Source organism: Phoxinus phoxinus (assembly GCF_949152265.1).
Source record: "Phoxinus phoxinus genome assembly, chromosome: 13".
NCBI lineage: Eukaryota > Metazoa > Chordata > Actinopteri > Cypriniformes > Leuciscidae > Phoxinus > Phoxinus phoxinus.
Genome location: NC_136888.1, coordinates 13128697 through 13150235, shown reverse-complemented (window position 1 = coordinate 13150235; position 21539 = coordinate 13128697). Strand labels below are relative to the sequence as shown.

At 37.3% G+C, this 21539-nt stretch overlaps 4 protein-coding genes across 10 annotated transcripts in view; 1 reads left to right on the top strand and 3 right to left on the bottom strand.

Moving 5' to 3' along the window:
• ralgapa1 (Ral GTPase activating protein catalytic subunit alpha 1) overlaps positions 1–1770 on the bottom strand; it is a 72066-nt gene extending 70296 nt beyond the window's left edge. For all 7 annotated transcript variants that reach the window (XM_079633930.1, XM_079633929.1, XM_079633931.1 and 4 more), the window contains exon 1: positions 1401–1770. In XM_079633930.1, the coding sequence (XP_079490056.1) occupies positions 1401–1506 (106 nt within the window). In that variant the 5' untranslated portion in view covers positions 1507–1770. The remainder of the gene's footprint in view (positions 1–1400) is intronic.
• Positions 1771–3052: 1282 nt separating this feature from the next.
• On the top strand, positions 3053–7716 carry brms1la (BRMS1 like transcriptional repressor a). The gene is made up of 10 exons (XM_079633937.1): positions 3053–3542; positions 3848–3938; positions 4064–4191; positions 4296–4375; positions 4862–4958; positions 5047–5136; positions 5558–5622; positions 5706–5745; positions 6524–6650; positions 6742–7716. Exons 1-10 carry the CDS (start codon positions 3407–3409, stop codon positions 6857–6859), a joined length of 972 nt encoding a protein of 323 aa, XP_079490063.1. The 5' UTR covers positions 3053–3406; the 3' UTR covers positions 6860–7716.
• A 1240-nt stretch (positions 7717–8956) lies between these two features.
• Positions 8957–13848, bottom strand: lrrc57 (leucine rich repeat containing 57). Its single transcript, XM_079633943.1, has 6 exons — positions 13571–13848; positions 12867–13010; positions 12632–12767; positions 11530–11798; positions 11263–11448; positions 8957–10097 (listed from the first exon to the last, which is right to left on the bottom strand). The coding sequence occupies exons 2-6, from the start codon at positions 12948–12950 to the stop codon at positions 10056–10058; spliced, it is 717 nt and encodes a 238-aa protein (XP_079490069.1). The 5' UTR covers positions 12951–13010; positions 13571–13848; the 3' UTR covers positions 8957–10055.
• A 5728-nt stretch (positions 13849–19576) lies between these two features.
• Positions 19577–21367, bottom strand: il17a/f2 (interleukin 17a/f2). The gene is made up of 3 exons (XM_079633017.1): positions 21207–21367; positions 20784–20947; positions 19577–20199 (listed from the first exon to the last, which is right to left on the bottom strand). Exons 1-3 carry the CDS (start codon positions 21237–21239, stop codon positions 19977–19979), a joined length of 420 nt encoding a protein of 139 aa, XP_079489143.1. The 5' UTR covers positions 21240–21367; the 3' UTR covers positions 19577–19976.
• Between the last annotated feature and the right edge of the window lie 172 nt (positions 21368–21539).

Here is a 21539-nt window from a genome sequence, read left to right as displayed (position 1 = left end):
TATATCTTATCCACCTACTTACAATTAAACTTTCTTTTAAAATTGACCTTAAAACATAGTAATACATTCATTAAAACTATGTGTATTACTATGAAAATCATTTTAACAATCCTTTTTTCTTTTTTTGCTGTAATGGAAGCAGTTTCCTTGCCATTCATACCAACATCACATTTTCAGTTTCAAAACAATAATCAGTGTTGTCAACAATCAACAATCACAATGGCACCAGGAAGCCAGATAACACACACAGAGCAATTCAGGAAACAGGACAGTAACTACTCCACGGCAGGCCAACATCTCTAACTGGACTCTTTAACCAAAGACACTTCACTCAAAAATCTGTGATGTTACATAAAGTTAACCATCCACATGTCCAACATTCAGGAAGTCAGTGCAGCTAAACCCACTCAGGAATCTGAGGGAACTGGCCTGAGACGGATTCCTTCCTTGACTAATCCCAAAGGAAGTGCTGGTTTATTTCTGTTATTCAATGACATCCCACCCAGTCCTAAAGAACCAAATCGTGGCTGTCCCCCGCCCAAAACATGAACTAATCTCCACTGGTCAAGAGGCATCTTTTTCCTTCGATTGCATTTGCATGACAGGCCAAGAATTTGAGTGAGATTTATTTCTCTCTCTTAAAAAACAACAACAAAAAAAGTTCAGAGATCCACTTTATTTTTAAGTTGAGTTACATTGTACTTTCTCAAATAAGTACTGAGTGAGTGCATGCACTTACTATAGAGTTACGGTTAGGGTTTGGCTTAGAGTTAGTTACTTGTAATTATGCATAATTTACTGTTATTACTATAGTAAGTAACATAACTATGCAACTTTAAAATAAAGTGTTACAAAGTTCAGATCTCTGAACAATTATATTCTTGTTCACACCATATTTTAATTGATTAATTTAAGCAAACTGCACGTTTTGGCGTGTGTTTAAAAGAGAATAACTGAGTATATGAGAATGACTCTGAGCAAACTGTCAAACTCTTCTCAACTTCTAATCATTCTATCACCTTTTGAGCAATCACATGCAAAATGAGTCATTCAATTATACCAGAAAAACTGTCAAAATGTGCAAACACAACATCTATTCAACCTCAGATTGACCGACATCTAAAGAGGTTCCAGTGAAACCAATGCATGTCATATCAAAACAAAACCCACTCCCACACTCAACCATACAAGAGAAAAAGACACCCTATCAAATCATTGTATATCAGACCACACTTCCAAATGCAAACTTGTCAAATACTGTCAAAGGTGCCACAGAATTGCAGGTAAACAAACACCATGATTGCTGATAGTGCCTTCATTCTCCTCTCTACATAGCATGTTAGCTCCATGCAAGGCAACACTGGGTTCATAAAATAAATACAAATAATGTTATTTCTCACCAATAACGATTCGAAGATGTTTCAATCTTGTCAGCACGTCTTTCTTGGGGTCCAGGACTTTCTGTGTCGATTTCCTGACATCTCCATGAGGTTTTTTAGAGAACATTCCGAGATGTTTTGAAGAGCTAATGATAATCTTCCGTTAATTCCCTCATACATGGAAGGGGTTGTCAAATTCACGGCTCGAAAGCAGTTATGGGTTGTAAGGAAACGTGAGGAAATAGTGGTGAGGCGTGCATTTTTGCAGAGGAGGTCAGACAAAAGAAAAGAGCAGGCAGCCCTCCTCTGTGTGTATGTGTCTTGTGAACTACACACACCTCTCTGAAGATCTGAAAAAACATGGCGGTCGGGACGCAACATGAAAAACATCGATGCCAGAGTCATCCAACGCTCAGACGTCATCCGAGGCACAGCCACACACATCCAGAAACACACCCGACAAGAGCAATGTTATTTTATTATTTTATTTTACATTCATAAACAGTGTTTTTGCATAATTTATGTAAAAATAGATAATTGCACGTTATATTTGATGATTAAAAGGTGTAAGACATTTCTAAACTGCTATAACGAGGTATGTTATATTTTTGTATTCTTGTTTGAAATATTTTATGTGTTTATATTTTATGTACGCTATTCTAATATTGCTACGCTATTTATTTTTCTATTTTTAATTATATATCTTACCTTTGTGGCTTAGTGAAGGGTAAATTTCTATTTTTCTATATTTAATTATATTTCTTGCCTTTGTGACTTAGTGAAGGGTCAATTTATATTTGCTTAACTGAGGGGGAAATGACAAATAGGCTGACTGAAAAACAACAAACATTTAAAAATGTAAACATTCAAAACAACTCTCTTTTTCATTTATTATAATGTTGTTAAAGTTTTTTAGCAGTATTATGTATTGTATAATTGTGAATATAAATTATACTTTACAAACGAAAGACAATATATTATGAAATAATGAATTCAACTTCTTTGTTTTGTTTGTGTCGATTCATATGCAGAAGTCTGCACACTTCACTCCTAAGTTTCACATTTGTGAGTTTTGAATAAATAGCCTATATATTTTTTAAATCATCCACTTCAATAAGTAAATAAATGTAAGGTAGTACAGTAGTACATATTTGTTGTAAGTTGTTTCCCCATAAACTTGTTCTGTAGGAATACTAGTCTATTCAAGCAAACAAGTTAAAAAAAAACATTAAAAAAAACCATAATAAAAATTCAAACTCCATCTTCATTGTTTTAATAAAAAAAATATAATTTCTAAAATAATATATGTCTTCTCCTTATATTATATCCTTTAATCTTGTGCCATATTCCTTTGAGAATAAATAGGTTTATTTAATAATGTTTGGTTTCAGTATTATTTTTTAATTATCAAGTTGTCTAAAAATAAAACTGTATGAGCAGTAACTCTATTCCAAAATAAATCAAGTAATAATAAATGAGAATTTAGAAGTTTACTTGCTACAATGAAAATAACACAATCATTTCATCCAGTCGTCCATTGATTTATACAGCCTGTTTTTATAGTAGTAAACACGCTCTCCACAGGACGAGTGACGGCAGGGAACTGTAGTTCTCCAGATCACTATGAACCATATTACCGTGGATACATGTTTCACCATAAAACTACAAACCCCAGAAGCGCTACAACAGCTCACATTCCGCGCCACTGTCCCAGCTTTTCACAGAGTAGCATGGCTTAATGAAGCAAAAAGAGATTTTTTATGGTTTACAAAAATATTAAACCAGCTTAAGCTACTTAATAAGCAAAAGCTCCCCGTTTCGATTTAATAAAATTCAGACTAAACGACAACTACAAGTCATTTGCAAGATTTAAACGTTTGTTGTTAGCATGGTTCATCTATATGTATCTGTTTTGTTTTTAGCAATAACATCAAGCTAACAAAAACATATTCTCACAAAAAGCATTGATTTAAAGGTGAGAAGCAGTTCACAGCTTTCACGGTAATCTTAGTCGAATAAAAGACAGGATGCCAGTGCACTCGAGAGAAAAGAAGGAGAGCAACCATGAAGAGATGGAGGTGGATTTCGCAGAGCAAGAGGGGAGCACTTCAGAAGATGAGGATACTGAGAGCTCTTCTGTCTCCGAGGATGGAGAAAGTTCAGGTGCGAATCATTCACACCTATCTATCTATCTATCTATCTATCTATCTATCTATCTATCTATCTATCTATCTATCTATCTATCTATCTATCTATCTATCTATCTATCTATCTATAGTCTGTCTATAAAACAACGAGACAATAATAACAATATTTTATGTACCGGTATGTATTATTGGGCAATTGCTGGTCCCTGTTTGACAGCGCCTGCAAGTCAGTTGACAGTCCACTTCACATACTGTGCCTGATTTGGTTACTTCTAATTTACTTTAAAAATATGAAGAAATAGACAATCTGTTTAATTACAGAAATGGACGATGAGGACTGTGAAAGGAGAAGGGTGGAATGCCTTGACGAAATGACCAATCTAGAAAAACAATTCACTGACCTCAAAGACCAGTATGTACAATCTTCTTGTTTGAATTTAATCTGTGGAAAGTGGAATTTACTATTATTTTTATTTTCAAAAATGTGCATTTTTCCACTTTCCCACATTGGTCACTAAGTTTGCATGCTTTTATTAGGTTATATAAAGAAAGACTCAGTCAAGTTGACGCCAAACTCCAGGAAGTGATGTCAGGAAAGGCCCCCGAGTACCTGGAACCTCTTGCAACTCTTCAGGAGAATATGCAAGTCAGAACTAAAGTTGCAGGTCAGTCCAAACCCGAACGTGGGATTTTTGTTCTTTGAAATAGTGATTTTTATTAGGTAAGAAAGTGCATTATCTCACTGATTAAATAATACATTCACGCATAGGGATCTACAGAGAGTTGTGCTTGGAATCAGTGAAGAATAAATACGACTGTGAAACCCAAGCAGCGCTCCAGCACTGGGAGGTGAGATTTACAGATGTAATCCACTGTCACTTAAACAATGGTGCATGCTTGAAATCATTATAGAGCCATACAGAAGTGTTTATATTGCTTGAGGCTGTTAGTCAGTTTCCAGATTTGAAGCATGCATCTATTTAAATGCACTTTCAGAATTAAAGTCAGCATGAAACAGAAGTTGCGAGTCATATATCCGAGTGAAACGGCTTCTCGAACAAGAAAAAAACAATTGGGCGGGACTTGATACTGTCCATGGGGAATTGATTGGATGGTTGTTGTTTGCTATTGGTTGATCTCATGTGAGTGACAGGTTGCCCCGCCCTTGCGCCAGTAAACACATCATCAGAGAAGAGACGTCGCTGCAAAGGGAGGGCATGATATTTTGATGAATGAGGGAACATACATTTTCAAAAAAAGAAAGAATTATTGCCAGTTATGATTTCATTGTGACTTTAAATGTAACTCTAATTTGGTTCAATTTTGTTCTTCTAGAGTGAGAAACTCTTATTATTTGATACGGTTCAGAGTGAACTGGAGGAGAAGATCAGACGTTTGGAGGAAGACCGCCATAGTATAGATATTACCTCAGGTACTGGAATTGATAATACGGTCACACATTTTCACAATTTTTGTGTTTTTGTGTTATTTATGCACTCTTTGTCATATTTCCCCTATAGAGCTCTGGAATGATGAGTTACAATCAAGAAAAAACAAGAAGAAAGATCCATTCAGTCCAGACAAAAAGAAAAAGCCTGTGGTTGTGTCAGATATCCTTTACTACAACATGCATTATGGAAGCTTTTTTCCACCATGGAATCAAAAAAAAAAGAAAAGATAATTGCGACTTTTTATCTTTTTATTATTTTTTACAATTCTGACTTTTTCTCTCAGAATTGCTTGAGCTAAAGTCGCAACTGCGTGTTATAAAGTTAGAATTGAAAGATATAAAGCTGCAATTCTTTTTTTCCTCAGACTTTATACAGTTGTGAGTTTATATCGTGCAATTTTGACCTTATGACTCACAATAGTGACTGTATATCACGCAATTGTGAAAAAAAAGTCTGAATTGTTAGATAAAAAGTCACAATTATCGTAAAAAAAAATGTATTCCGTGGCTTCAATAAACTACAATCTATCTAGAATTTGCTTGAATAACAGTATGATTTATGAGTTTCTTAACGTGTTCACGGCCATATATAGTTTACATGTTGCAAGACCTGGATATACTGGAAGACTGGACTGCTATTAGAAAGGTTAGACTGTCAGAAACTCTTCTTTTTTATGGGAAGGCATTTTTATTATTTTGTAAGTGATGTATCATGTTACTATCTTGTAGGCCATGGCAACATTAGGACCTCACAGAGTAAAGACTGACGGTAAGATATATTTAATATTCACAACTATAGCAAAATATATTATTCATTTATACAGTATTTACATTATTTATTTGGGGTTGGCAATATTTAATTTTTTTTTACAAATGTTTTTGAATTAAGTATTTTCTGGATGCATTTTTAAAAATAAAAAATACAGTAAAAATGTGAAACGTTTCTATTTTAATCTATTTTAAAATGTTATTTATTTCCTGTGATGCAAAGCTGAATTTTCCAGTCTTCAGTGTCACATGATCCTTCAGAAATCATATATGATGATTTGCTGCTCAAGAAAAATGTCTTATTTTATTATCAATGTTGAAAACTACTTAATATTTTTGTGGATTCAGGATTCTTAGATGATTGATTGATTGTCATTCAATGTCCTCGGACAAAAAGATGTCCTTGCTGAATAAAAGACCCCAAATTCTTGAAGAGTAATGTATGTAATTATGTATCATATCTTGAGTGATTACAACATTGAACTTTTCAGTTACCAACCCAGATCTTTAACCTCTAGACCCCCTGCTGTAACGGTTATACGTTTGGCACAAATGTAACAGAGTTCATCCGAATCAGGGTAAACTATTCTAAAATGTCCCTTTTACTATAGTGACCTTGAACCATGTACTTTGTCCCTTTTGCTCGGGGAAACTTCCTGGAGTTTCGGTGCATAAGTTAATTATAATGGCAGTTAATTATAGACACAGCATGTGTGTATGGTTAGTACTGCAGGATGCGTTATATCAGTAACCGTAGAACTTTGCGTAATTTGTTGTAGTCTCTTCAAAGAGTGAGAAACACCAGCACAATGCCCGCTCGGAGGATGGACGCTTGTTTTACGACGGGGATTGGTACAGCCGCGGACAGGCCATATGCATTGTCAAGAAAGACGAGTATCCTACGAGGTGAGGGTTCCTTACCCAGACACGCTGAATTGCCAAGCTCATATCGATTATCCTGCAGCATTTTTCTCCTCTGTCTTTTCTTTCAAAACAGTGCTATAATAACTACAATCAATCATGACGAAGTCTGGTTCAAACGAGTCGATGGGAGCAAGTCAAAACTGTACATCTCTCAGCTTCAGAAAGGCAAATACTCCATAAAACATGCCTGATCTATACCTGAGATCTGATCAGATGTCTGAAGTCTGAAATGTTTAATAGTGCCATTATATGTACAGTATATCATGATTTAAATACCTTTTTTGATGTTTAAAAACAGATGCGTTGGTGTATTATTGTCTGTCATTTGAAATGTGGGGAAAGCTGATGTTATTTTATTGTATATTCAATGCAACACCGTTTGTAAGATTATTACGCCGGACAAATTCAACCATGTATTTTAATACAATGAGGTGTTTTACTTTTGTATTCTGACGACTGGGTTCATTTTCCATTTAAATTCTGCTCAGTTAATGGCGTTTGAACCCAGTTCTGATGTGTACCGGTAGTCATTTGTAATGCCGTGTCAAGCTACCAAATGGTATCCTACTTTTATTTTTTTTACATTTCTGCCTCATCACTGTGTTCATAATATACAAATGACAGTTTCCATCCTTGGTGACTCTTGCTCGTCCAACATCTTTTATGAAATACAGATATATTAAGTATTTTTAGGAGTGAATAAACAAGACGTTATCACAACTTCTCAGAGTCTCAGGCCTCTAAACAGCAGTTTACTGTCATTGTGTTCTAAGAAGATGTGATCTGATGCTGCTCTATTTACAGTCTAGTCAAGCCATGAATACTTTATATCATACATTGTAATGTACATTTCGTCTTTGGTCTCTGGTTGTGTGTTTTTTTTTTTTATGTGGGGTTATATCACCACCCTTTGGTTTGTTGTTGTACTGTGCCTGTTTTACATTTCTTGTTTTATCCATACTTTTGAAAATCCTGTGTTAAATGTATTTTTGTCAGTTTCTTATTAATTCACATTGAACAAACTCTCAAATACAGCATTTCAATATCATAGTGCTTTGTTGTCCTTATTATATGACACAATTCAATAGTCTAATTAGAATAGAAATACCATGAGTTAAAAAAAGAGACGAGTTATATAATCTTTGCAAAACTAATTTAGTGAGTGTGGAGTCATAGTATTATCCTTTCTATGAGATAATGTTTGCCAGATCATTAATACAGCACAAGATGAAGGAGAGAAAACAAGACTTAAATCATACATAAAGTAGTGGCCAAAAGTGAGGTCTAGAGGGGATATTGGTATAAATATATTTTATATTTAATGACACTACAAGTTTGATTAAACCATCAAAATATGAGGAATATATTTTCTAAAACAAAAATGTTAAATATGAAGGAAGAACAAAACACTAAACTTTAAGGTATTTATCTGACAAAATAATAAAAAATGCACAGAAAAACAAAAAATCTCAGGAAAAAGCACATAAGCAAGCAAAGCATGCTGCCTTAAATTTTTAAGTACAATCAACTTGGATGTTTAAGTCATTAAAATTAAATTACATTAAACTGACTTTAAAAAATGAGTTGAATATTTAACATAAAAAAAATTGCTTAACTTATTTTGATGAGTTACATCAATGTAAAGACATGTCATAAATTATTAATCATATAATTTTTGCTGTGTAATCAGATATTGATATTTCTTTGGTTCTCTCTTGTTTTTGTGTGTATGACAGTCCAGGCCAAAAATGATGTCCGCACAATTTGGCATGTTTCATTGCACTATTACAAATAAACCAATTGAGACCAAGCACAACTATGCTTTAAAAAAAAATTAAGAGGTCAAAGGGTTACCGCGGGTCTTAAATCAGTGCAGAAAGTCTTAAATTCATAAAGCCATTCATAAAGATGCAAATGTAAAATGTCTTGAAAAATGTAACAAAATTAAGTGAATTTATGCTTTTATCTGTAAATGAGTTATGAAAACCTCCCTTTGAATTACATAGATTTTTCTGACTACATTGGCAGATATTTGTTCTTGTTTTAATCACATAATTTTAAACAATTTCACAGAAAACAAGACTTCATATTTTAAGTCATTTTGCATCTCAAGTAAATGCATTTTGATTTATGAATTGTAAGACGATTCCACTGGACAACAAGAAAAAAAAAACTGATTAAAAACATAACATTTCTGCAGTGAGTTATACGAGTATTTATATATGCACTATACACAAAACTGCAAGTTGGTAGTCTTGGTGTGTCAGTAATCACACGTAAAAATACTGTACAGGTAGATAGATGTACTTTATTAATCCTGAGGAGGACATTCAGGTGTAATTTGCTTGACAATTGCATGGCATTAATAGAATGCGAGCTTTATTCTGCGGCTAAATGCTGTAGCGTAAAAATATTTAGGTGAGAGTACATTGAGAAGACATGAAAGTATAAGCTACCAATGACTGCTTTTGTTATAATTCCGCTTGTGAAATTACATCTTTAAATGTTTGTAATTGACCCATTACAATTCATGTGCATATATTCAGAAACACTTAGTTAAACAGAGTTGAGTAAAGTAATAGATTAACACGTAGACACAAAAAGAATTAGATTTGCAATCTGAAAATGGCATGAAAATACATAATTCTTCACCAAAATCCTTTTTCGGTTTCTGCACTTAAGAAAAGAAAACATGCAGCGAATATAAATGTGTAAAAGCAAATTCAAACTGAATGTTGTGTATTGTTGTATTAACAAAAATATAAATATCCACTGGCATTTGTTTTTATTCAACATTAAGACTTAAATGCAGCCTTTGATGTTAGAAAAAAATGGCTACTTCATAAATATCACAAATATTATTTAACGGAAGTTTCGAGATCACAGTTCAATCGAAATACTGTTACACGACAGTTTACATAATAAAGCTTAAATAAACGTGTGTAATCAAATAATAAAGTAGATTTAATTGTTAGAAATAGGCTACTTTCCAACTCTAAAGCATTAAAACAATCAATAAATGCATTGCAAAGGGCTACAGGACGTAAAATATGTTAGTTAAAACAGACGTGGCATTAGTGCGCTCAAAAATCAAAGAAACCATTCTCCAGTGTGAATGTCCTCATAAAGCAGACTCAGCACTATATTTCAGTTTATAGAATCTTTGCAAAAGAAAGAGTGATGCACGGTTCATAGAGGGATTCATACATGTGCTCTCTGTACTGTAACGGTGATGAGCAGCAGGCCTGTGGTCTCCGAGCCGTCGCCGTGAAGCAGTCCTGACCTTTTTTCCCATTCCCGTCTGGCCAAGTTCATGTGTGGTCAAAGCTGGAACCTCTCTACGCTAAAGCCCAGCGCAGATAACAGGTCCAGGAAGCCTCGGACTGATCACGCAAATTTCTTCTTGGTTGCAGTGAAACGTTCCATGTACTGAGAAAGGGAAAGATAAAAGCAAGTCATTATTTGACTATGTAAGAAAGAGTATAAGAATTTAAAATGGCTTTCTTAATCTAGATCATTATTAGGCTGAATATTGTCTTAAAGGTGCAGTAAGCGAATTCTAGGTGTAATTTTTATAGCCACTTGGCACCATTTATGCCTGGAAGTAAGATCTGTTTTGGGCAAACCAATCCCAAGTGGACTAACTAACTAGAGGTGTAGAAAAAGGGTCCAAAATGCATTAATCACTCAAACTACATTATATTTGAGGCTTTTTCTTTCTTTTTAACCCCAGGTACCTTAGAGGCAAGTTGTATTGTCAAGTATGAATAAAATTAACTGAATTGTTCAATTCCTAGCTAGATTTCTTCTTGGACTTTCCTTTTACACATTCCTGAAATGACGGGGTTAGATTGTGTGGGATTTGACTTTGTTTCAAAAATAAATACTTAGACCAGTTTTGTTTTACATTCAAACTTAAACTGTGGTATTTTCCATCTTGGAAAAAAACCGTGATATTTATAGAGGACGAGACGCACAAAACTAAGCTGACAGTAAACATCGGATCTGGAATATAACCTAAAAACAAAAGTTATTTTATTTTCGTATTAAAGACAAAATGTATAGCTATAAAAATTAAGATTCTAAAAGAGGGTTTATGCAGCAATGCCATAGAAGAAAACTCTACACTCCTTAGTGTAAAGGTTAAGACGTCCATCTATCACTGTTTTCCATGTTCATAGAGTTAGTTTGTAGAATAAATATATATAAATATAAATACACATATAAATATACGTGTACACAGCTTTTTTTTTTTTAAGTTGGTGTTTAGCGTGCGATCGGCTGTGTACACTAACATCACTGGTACTTCCTATTGTGCCGGGTTAGAGCCTACTCTGAAGTAGGAGCTCATTTAGTTCCTCCAAAAGCATTCCTAGAACTAATGTCGTTCCTAGTTCCTGCAGTGCGATCGTGCCAAAAAGCGAGTACTTCAGCCATTAGTTCTAGGAACAATGAAAAGGTTCCTCTGGTGCGAAAGCCCCGAAAGAAAGAACCTTATGTGGAATGGAAAGGTGCCACAGATGCTAAAGGTTCATCGTGGAACCAGAGATGCCATTAAAGAGAAAAAGAGTAGCCTAAACTGACACAAACGTACTTTATCATATCCTTCTAGGTCACGTATATCTTTCACTTCGAACAGGTTCCCCTCCAGAGACAGCAGGGACACCTGGGACTCTGTGAGGATGGAGATGGGGATAGAGGAGAGCTCCAGACAGTTCTCCTCCAGCCGTAAGACCTTCAGCCTGGGAGTGCGAGACACCTCTGGAGTCAGGGTTGAAATCTGAAACAGAACAAACACGTCACCCCGACACCCCTGTATCATGACGTGACATTTCCTAGATGCAATGGACTAAAAACTCACCTGGTTCTGATTGAGGTTGATTTCAATGGCTTGCAGTTCGGCCACCTCTGCAGGAACCACATGGATCTGATTCTTGGACAGGTCCAGGACATCGAGATGGCGAAGGCTGCCGAGTCCAGTGGGAAACTCCTTGAAGTGATTCCCAGAGAGGTTCAGGGTGCGCAAGGACTTCAGTTGACCCACTGACGCAGGAAGCTGATTCAACTGGTTCCCATTTAAAATAAGAGTCTCCAGCTTCTTGAGTTTCCCGATATCATTTGGTAGACTGGCTGTACACAATAAAAATCACACATTGATGGAGTGCTTAAGGGTTCATATAGTAGAAAACAGGCAATTCTTTGCAATATGTGTGTTTAATCTATTGTGTAGACACTGTAGTAGAGGAAAATAAGCTGCGTTTCAGACAGCACTCGAACACAGAATTGATTCCTCTTTCGTGTTTAATTGCAGATTGAATGGACACATACACACAACATTGTGTTAAAATACCGGTCTCTGCAAGTATTCTCTCGTTTATGTCATAAGTGAACAGTTGAGAAAGTAACCGGATGTGTGTCAATATATTCGGTGCATTCGGTCTTAAAGTGACAGCAGCCTAATATTCCTGCTGTTGTCTATGTGATTAATGTTAATAAAATAAAATACAAATACAGCTTTAACAAAGATAAACCTAGATTTAATTTCTACAGTGAACAAATATTGTTATTTTACATTTAGACAGCTTGTAGGATAAGTGTGCCGCGTAAAGTGTGAGTACTAAGCAGCATCTCCAGGTGCTCCCTTGAGAACCAGACCAAAAAAGTGTGTGCACCCCCTATAGGCATGTTAGGTGTCTACTACCCAAAAATGGGTCATTTAGAAATAGTCACTGTACAATGTACCATACCATACTAACAAGCCTATTCAACACTCAACAGATGTAATTTATGTCCAGAAGGACAGAAGCAAATTGAGGCTACTTAATTCTAACATTCAAAAGAGTTAAAATTAGTTGCGTATTAAACTATATTTTCATTGCAAAGAACTTCAATAACATTACAAAAATTGTTTAAATATATAGAATGTTAAGTTTATCTTAATGTAGATATTTGTCAACACTTACTCAGTTTATTGCTGCTTATGGTAAGACTCTTGAGTTGCTGGAAGCCTCCTATGAACGCTGGAAGCACCTCGATTTTGTTATTGGACAGATCAACTGTCCGCAGGTTTGCGGTGAGTTTTTGCAGCTCTTCTGGGAACTATATAAACAAAGACACATGAGCTGTCAATAATCCATGAGGATGTCACTGCTAAGTGCATCTGAGTGGGGAATGTGATTACGACAAGCCTATTAGTACCTCTGTCAAACCCTTTCCGGTCAGCTGAAAGACTCCAGTCTTCTGAGATGTTTCCAAATGAGCTTTGAGCGCACTGTTCCCCATTTACAGGATATGGATGTTGCAGATGCGGTTGAATTTAATATCAGGAAATCCACTGGAAGTCTAAAATAAAGCAATAAGAGCATTTGCACGTTGGCTATATGAAGTCCAGTTAGCCTCTTAAATGAACCATGATTCTTGCATATTATACATAATTTAACTATAAGCATGGTTAGATCAATACAAGAATGGTGTTATGAAAAATAGCAGCCTAAACACACTTTAAACCTATAATTACAAACGACAAAGATTGTATTAATGTTTTACATTACGTTACTATTAGATTTATTCATTTACTAATAGATTGTTTAATTCACTAATTATTTAGTAAGAACCTACATCAACATTTCAGCTAAAATCTCATTGTAGTTATATCATATATGTAGCTACTCATATATGGTAGCTGTTACCATAGTAAAATCATAGTAACTAATGAATCCAGATGGCATACGTAATCTCTGAGCTAAACTAACACATGGCACACTGAACAAAACCTAATCTTTCAGCACTTTAGCGAAAAGTCTAAACAACGAGCTGTCCGAAAAATACACGACTGAAAACAGCAGTTGACAGCTGTAAAACATCCGTCCTAATACTGCATATTAGTTCAGAGTAATACTTGCCTTTAGCCTGCTAGCTCGACAGTAAATCCAGTTTGGACAATGTGTAACGTACAGCTGGAAAAGTTTACAGAATCCCGTTGCCTAGAGCAAAATAACCCTTTTTTAGCGCTTAATGAATGTGTAAAAAAAGTTATACAATATTGTTGGATGGTGATCTAAGGTGGTGATCAAATGGTTATCTAAGGAACTTTGTCCATCCCCAGGTTGATGTTTGTTTATGTAGACACAGACAGTTTATTGAGGCTGCTGCGTGTAATTGCACCTCCCGCCCGCTAGCTGGCGGTAACAAATAATGTATCTTCTGTTTCATATTCTGTATATCGCCACTTAGTGGCTTGGCTGTGAAACGACTTCAACAGACTTAGAAAATCACAACCTAAATGTCTAGGCTTATACACATTTAATAGCACGCATAATAAATAATTATAGTCTACCATATCAAAATTTAGCCTATTGATGTCTGGCCAACCAAGTTGTCCTGTAAACTTTATATAACGTTGTATACAAGGCGCAGACACACAAAGTGAAGTTTCCTGCCGCCCGCACATAAAATAAAGCATAAAAAGTAGCAAGTCATCTTAATTCAGTCAAAAATGTGCAACCCTTATGAACAGTGCAAGGAAGGAGATTCCATAATAATTATTACAGTAATAATTATTATGGAATCTCCTTCCTTGCACTGTTCATAAGGGTTGCACATTTTTGACTGAATTAAGATGAGTTGCTACTTTTTATGCTTTATTTTATGTTAGATAATCAGTCACAAAAACATCTAATGGGTTTCACGTGAAAAAAGTGCATTCAGATTCGCTCTTTGGTTTTCTTTTTGCATGTCATCAACAGTGGCAAGATGATTTGTTGTTGTTGTTGTTGTTGTTGTTGCCAGACACTGGTTACCATGGTGAATGTTTGTAAGGTGCTGTGCACATAGACAGTATGGGCTGTGCAGTGTATAGTGGGCAGAGACCACATCCACGTCCTGACATACGTAGGTCTATTCGCAAAAAAAATGCAACTGTTGCTATGTAATTTTTCTATGGGCTATTTTATAATGACAAGCTTTTCGAAAGGTTTTTATTTATTTTTACAACAGCTTGTCCCTGGGGCAGTAGCCTACCGTACTTTACCTTATTTACCTCTAACAGCGCTATTTCAAAAATGAAGTAGGCCTAATTGTAATCAGATTATATTTAATTTAAAATATGTATCAATGTATCAGACTACAGTTACTTTTTTTATTGATTAGGCCTACATGATTACATATTTACACAATGGCAGTAAATAATTAATAATTTATTCATTTCCCATAATTCTTCTTTTTCATGTTTTAAATTTTCCTTTCTAAAAAAGCAGCTACATTTAGAAAGTCTAGTTTACCAGCCACTTATCAGGTGGCTATAATTAGTGACAGACGGATGACGAGACACCGGCGGCGATGATGGTATCCGTCTAAAAGCACAGACTCAGAGCCAAGAGACGACAGCCAATGGATCCTAGGGAGCAGACGGAGAGCTGTAAATAAAAAGTAAAAAGCAACCAACCAACATTGCTGGCACGGAAGGCTTAGGCAATGCCGCAGTGATGATCATCTGAGGAGAAGCCAGACTGCCTGAGGACTGAGGCGATGCCGATGTGATGGAGGACCAAGGTGTACTCGAAGGGAAGGAGGAGCCCGCTGTTGTCGTAGGGGTGGAGGAACGGAGCGTAGCGGTCGGCACGCAAGTCTGTGACAAAGGTGGTGTGATGACTGACCAAGGGGGAACCGGTTGGACGAGGGAACCAGGTCGAGTCGAAAGTTAGAGGGTGTCTGGTGGAGCCGAAGGTGGGAGGAGCCAAGGTGGAGCCGACGGGCCAAGATGGAGCGAGACGATCTGAGGCCGGAGGCGGATCCACTGGATCTATCTGCTCAGGCGCTGATGGTGGTTGTAGGACCTGAGGCTCGACGTGAGTGCTTGGCGTCGGAGGAGATGGCAAACGCTTCAAGCGTGATGGAAGCACCAATTACACCACATCTGTCCAAAGGACGGACCAACCACAGCTCATGACAAGGAGCCCACACCCTCCATATAGAGCTGTGATCCCTGAAAAGGCATTCTTGTTCTCCTCCCTGTGAAGACTTTCCTTCAGCACGTAGGCTGCACTGCTTCAGTTCACAAACATACCATCAAGGTTGACATTGCCGAACGCAGTCCAGTTAAAATCTGTATTCTCAGCTTGTTACTAAATTTCTCGACTTCACTTTCAATAGTGTCTCCTATCCTAGGTAATGTTTACTGGGTATGACTCACCATGTGTCCATGGTTGCAGAAGAGAAAGGGAAAGATGCCCCTCGGGCAGGGATTAGCATTTGATCTTTATTGCATGTATACAGTCATGGCCAAAATTGTTGGCACCCACAAAATTGTTTTTTATCTGTTGGTGTTTGATCCAATCCATGATGCCAGGTATCTGAACAAGATGTCCAGGACCTCTGGCAGAAAATTAGGCCCACAGCAGTAAATATACAGCAGAGTATTTCATTTTACACATGGGGTACTTTTTTATCCCTGTGTGCACCAAACCCATCTTAAGTGTTTGCTGCCAAAAAAGCTATTTTTTTGTTTCATCTGACCATAGAACCCGTCCCGTTTGAAGTGCCAGTAGTGTCAGGTACTTTTCAAACGTTCTATGGACAGAGGAACCAAAAAAATAGCTTTTTTGGCAGCAAACACTTAAGATGGGTTTGGTGCACACAGGGATAAAAAGTACCCCATGTGTAAAATGAAATACTCTGCTGTATCTTTACTGCTGTGGGCCTAATTTTCGGCCAGAGGTCCTGGACATCTTGTTCAGATACATGGCATCATGGATTGGATCAAATACCAACAGATAAAAAATCGAAACCTAACAGCCGGGGCTAGAAATCTTATAACGGGCCATGTTTGGATCTTCCAACAGGACAGTGATCCAAAAACAAATATCAAAATCAAAACAAAAATGGGTCACTGAGCACAAAACCAAGATCTGCAATGGCCATCCCAGTCCCTGGCCGGAACCCTATAGAAAATGAGTGGACTGAACTGAAGAGATGAAGCACCAACATGGATCTGGGAATCTGCAGGATCTGGAGAGATTCTGTATGGAGGAATGGTCTCTGATCTCTTGTCAGGTGTTCTCCAAACTCATCAGGCATTATAGGAGAAAACTCAGAGCTGTTATCTTGGCAAAAGGAGGTTGCAAAAAGTATTTAATAAAAGGGTGTCAATAATTGTGGCCAACTTGTTTTGGAGAAAAACATTTATTTCATAATGTGATTTAGCCCCACTTTCAATTCTCTTGCTTCAATGAAAGGTTAGAATTTTGGCAATTTTTTGAATGAAAGATCAAAAGGATAAACAATGCAGATTTATTTTTTACAGCCAGTTTTGATCATATTTACCAGGGGTGCCAACAATTTTGGCCATGACTGTAGGTGTCAAGGATGCTCAGACTGCACCAGTGGATGTGGAAAGTTGTGCGCACTTTTGCATGATGCTGGCCAGGATTTTGGAAAGAATGCTTCGGCTGCATCTTCTAAAGATGATCCGTGTCTCTCTACTATCCATCCTTCGGCTAAGGGTGCCCAACCCTCTCCCTGAGTGATCTTTCTTCATGGGGGGGGATATTATATAGTGATATAGTCCCCTGAGTTTGCGCTCTTTTCAATCAGCAGTTGCTTGCGATGAGGTAGAGGGAAATGAGGAAGAGGATGAGGAGATGTTAGCTCGCCTCCCCTGGGATGAGCCGGATGATGAGTTGGGCAGACGCTATCCTGTCTGCAGCCCAAGTGTCCAGGCACGTGAGTATGCAAAGTGGCGACTTAGCGTCAACGGTGATGGATTGTAACCTAGTGGAGGTTTGTAAGCGTGCGGCAGCTAAGCCTTTAATCGCTTGGCCTGTAACTCTTGGGGATCCGACGTAAAAAAGGTTCCCTTCTTGCCTTCCCCTGTCGAAAAAACGGCTTCCCACTTTGCTTGCGTGTGTAGCAGAGATGGCACGATCGTGGCATAAACCCTTCTCTCATTGCGTGCCCGCCAATGGCTACTCTTCACTTGATGTGAACGAGATGGAGGAGGATTCTCTAACCCTCCCACGGTCAAACAGTCAGTGGCTCACCACCTGCATCCAAACAGTTGGAACACTCTCTCATCTGTGAGTCCCTCCTTCCCTGGGAAAATGGAACGCTTTACTGGCTTCCATGAACCAGAAGGTATATAAATCATCGGCGTTGTCTGTGCGGGCACCTAACGCAACTTCATTGTTGATGGCCTATCAACCCTAAATTATTGGAGGAGCAAGGCAATCAGCTGGACTCTGGCAATCCAAACCCCGCCGTCTGGGAGGATATCTTTAATGTAACAGACCTCAAACTACACACCTTGAGTGGTGCTGTTCATAGCTGAGGTCGTACTATGGCTCTCGCCGTTGCGGGTGAGAGGTCGCTCTGGCTTAATCTCTCACTGCTCAATGCTCTCACTGTATGATCTTAAATGGGGTGTGTTTGAGGACTGGTGCACTCATAAAGGAGTAATTCCTTTTCAGTGAGCAGTGAGTGATATACTTTGTTTTTTGCAAAGCTTAATGAACAATGTGAGGGCATTTTCTACTATTAAAGTTTACCTGGATGCTATTTCAGCATGCCACGTAGGCTTTGAAAGAGTTTCGGTGGGACGGCATCCTCTTATAAGCCGTTTTATGAAGGGAGTGAAGCGTTTGAGACCCGTGTCGAAGCGGCTGGTCCCGTCATGGGACTTGTTCATGGTTCTGAATGCTACAACTCGGGCCCCGTTTGAACCTCTGGAAAGTGTTCATATATCATATACATTAAAGAAAAGTTTTACTGAAGATAGTTTGCAGTTTCATCAGCAGAAGTCAGCTTCAAAACTCACAAGGATTTCGTAGGCCGCCTCGCTTACATTTACAAAGATCACAGCAGTTATACGCTTCAACCAGGTCTAAGCTACGTCCTTGCTTCAGGTTGAATGATTCTCACTGGCTAAGAAAAAGATAAACAGTAATTCTAAACAGATAGACTGAAGCATATCTCCATCGATTATGCAGACACTCGGACCCTGAATTTAGGCACGTTGTGACCTTCCAGGTCGCAGATTTGGGTTGCTGGGCACCAGCCTGTCCCGAACAACAACTCAGTAAATCTCCAATAATTCCAGTGGTTCCTTAACCTGTAACCAAAAAGACTAACATACACATCGACACACAGCTTTTTCAAGGTTGGATTTGGTCAGGCTCTAACTATAAACAGGAGAGTATTGTCAAAACATCAAGATAATACGTTCTTTCTCTCAAAGAGAGCATGCTTTAATCTAACACAGTAAAGTAAAGACTTTAGCTAAGAAATGGTCACTCAAACTATTGGTTCCAATGACCCTTGTGACCTAGTTGTCAGGGTACCCCAGAAAAACAGATGTACTGTATTGACACGTTGAAGACCTTTCTCAAAAAAAAAAAAAAAGTCCATATTTCTTTTCTGGAAGCCGGGCTTAATAAGCAGGCACTGTTACTGTATTCAGATCTAAGCGAGTGGGTGAGTTACGGGCCTTGTCGGTTCATCAAGCATGTCTGTATTTTAGTTCAGATGACAGCAAGGTTACGCTGCTGCATGTTACACTCAATCCCGATACCCTCACCTATTACCAATTCACCAATTTACTGTTTAGTTGGATAACTTGGATATTCTATAAACTTTTCACTTTTATTTTGCCTCTATTCCAGCTTTTTTGGAGTGTATAACAGCTATCAAAATAAAAATGTGTTTATATTTACAAAATACAATTAAGTACTTTTGAAACATTGGAAATCCTTTGTACTTTTGTCATTTATTTTGTCAGTTTATTAAAATCACAGATTCTTGATTTTATTGCATTTTACAAAATGTTCCAACTTTTCTAGATTTGGGGTTTTATACACGATTACTATATGAAAGTACATGACAACAGAGGCTAACGTTTTTTTGTGTTTTTTTTTATTAGGCTGCATGTCTTTAATTCATGTTTTTTCTACAAACCAAACGTTTGCAGAAAAAAAAAAAGTTAACTCAAGGCATCAGTTTAGTTACAGAGAATGAACAGATGAGTAATAGATAGGTGTGTTATGATTCATTCATTTTATTGTTCATTTGTCAAATACAACTATCAACGTGTTTAAATATTTGTATTAATACTCATTAAAAAGATTTCTACATAAATATGAGTGTCACACACTATACGTGTCTGTTCAATTATTAAATGTAAATATATTTAAAAAAAACAGAAACTATTTTGTCTACACAATAAATTAAAAACCATTAAAATGCACAAGTTTCATTTCATCTCAGTTTCATTGGAACAAATAAATAAATTCATTCTAACATGGAAACATGCAAGTCATTTTAGGAAGTTTTGGCCCATACACATGTACAGCCAACTATAACACTCTCAAAAGTTGCCCTGAAGCACTTCTTGTCCTTTGAATCCCTTTTCAGCACCATGATCTCCTGATATATGGGTAGAGAGTTCAGTCTCTCATCCACACCAGTAGGAAAGGTGCAATATTCTGATTTGCACTGGGCTTCAAAGATGACCTGTGGTATTCTGTCGTGTGAAAACTTTGGTCTGAAAACAGAGAAAACAAGGTGGTTATTTCAGTAGCACAAAACCCACAGACCTAACCAAGAACTGCTTTACTTCACATTGACATAACATGCATGGCCTGCTGTACCTTAAAATGCCTTCACTTTGCATAGTTGCTATGAGACCTCCCAAACATGGAAATACATTCCTGATGCATTATTCAACTTTTTGTATGCCATGAATTGCGAATTATTTTCACTGACATTAAACGTTACAGGGAAAATAAACAAACTAACGAACTAATATCTAATATCAGCCTAAGCTAGTCTAGCCTAGTCTGGTCATAGCTGGTTTATCAGGTTGGTTTTAGATAGGTTTGACCACTTCTTTAGATAGTCAGGCTGGGAGATCTGTTGACCAACCAGGTAACACCAATTGAACACCAGCTAGGCCAGACTGGGAGACCAGCTTGAGCATCTTAAACCAGTTACATCCAGCTTAAACCAGCTAGGACCAGTCAAACAGCTTAGCTGTTTTCTCAACAGGGTAAACTAAACAGATATCTACATCATTCAGCAACTCTAAATCATTTTAGATGCACTTATGAATTTGTTTTTGTGACTCACATCCAGGTCCATGCAGATATTGAGTGGTTGTGGATGTTGCCATTTCCCTCCATGTCCTCTGAAGGAGAGCCATAGAAGTCATCGGAAATCGTCAAACCGGTGTCACATAGTTGTTTCGCCTTTTGTTTGGCAAACGTGAGGCTCGCCAGCGCACAGAGCAAAACCTGAGAGAAAGATCATTATCTGCTATTATATTTCATTCAAATGAATCCATGAAGACAATTTGCTGTCAATGGCAGAGGCTCAATCCATTTCTGAGTTATTTAGGCCTCTTTTTGTCACAACATCTTACATTTAACTTAATCTAAAAAGTTTTAAGATTAATCTTTAGTGAAGCAATTGTTGTAAACAAGCGAACAGTGTTAGCATTAGGCTAGCTAATAGAGTTCAGCTAAATATCTATGCTCGTTTCGGTCGTCTCACCATGTATTTAGCGTTGAAGAAGCTCAGAAACATCTTTAATGCCCTCTTCTTATTCTCTTCTACAGTGAAAATGTTTCTCGTTCACTTCATCTATTTATGCAATGCTTGATCGTGATTGCATAGATAATATGGCCTACCTCTGACCTGGATTCGTTCATCAGATCAATTGATAGTTGAGGGGTAACTTTTAGATCTAGATTTCGCCACTCATTGCCAGTAATCTGACCTACGGACTAAAGATCAGTCTGCGTTGGCAAGATTGCAGAATTATTTCACAGAATTTTGGTTGGAAAAAAATGATGAATCATAAAAATCAGGCTTTTGGGGTGAGTT

Coding starts and splice junctions, on each gene's coding strand:
- brms1la (XM_079633937.1), top strand. CDS start 3,407: ATGCCAGTGCACTCGAGAGAAAAGAAGGAGAGCAACCATGAAGAGATG. Junction 3,939..4,063: donor TTCACTGACCTCAAAGACCA/GTATGTACAATC, acceptor TGCTTTTATTAG/GTTATATAAAGAAAGACTCA. Junction 4,959..5,046: donor TAGTATAGATATTACCTCAG/GTACTGGAATTG, acceptor TTTCCCCTATAG/AGCTCTGGAATGATGAGTTA.
- lrrc57 (XM_079633943.1), bottom strand. CDS start 12,950: ATGGGGAACAGTGCGCTCAAAGCTCATTTGGAAACATCTCAGAAGACT. Junction 11,449..11,529: donor TCAACCTCAATCAGAACCAG/GTGAGTTTTTAG, acceptor GTTCTGTTTCAG/ATTTCAACCCTGACTCCAGA. Junction 10,098..11,262: donor ACCTAGAAGGATATGATAAA/GTACGTTTGTGT, acceptor TCCCTTTCTCAG/TACATGGAACGTTTCACTGC.
- il17a/f2 (XM_079633017.1), bottom strand. CDS start 21,239: ATGTTTCTGAGCTTCTTCAACGCTAAATACATG. Junction 20,948..21,206: donor TCTTCAACGCTAAATACATG/GTGAGACGACCG, acceptor TCTTTCTCTCAG/GTTTTGCTCTGTGCGCTGGC. Junction 20,200..20,783: donor ATATCTGCATGGACCTGGAT/GTGAGTCACAAA, acceptor CTCTGTTTTCAG/ACCAAAGTTTTCACACGACA.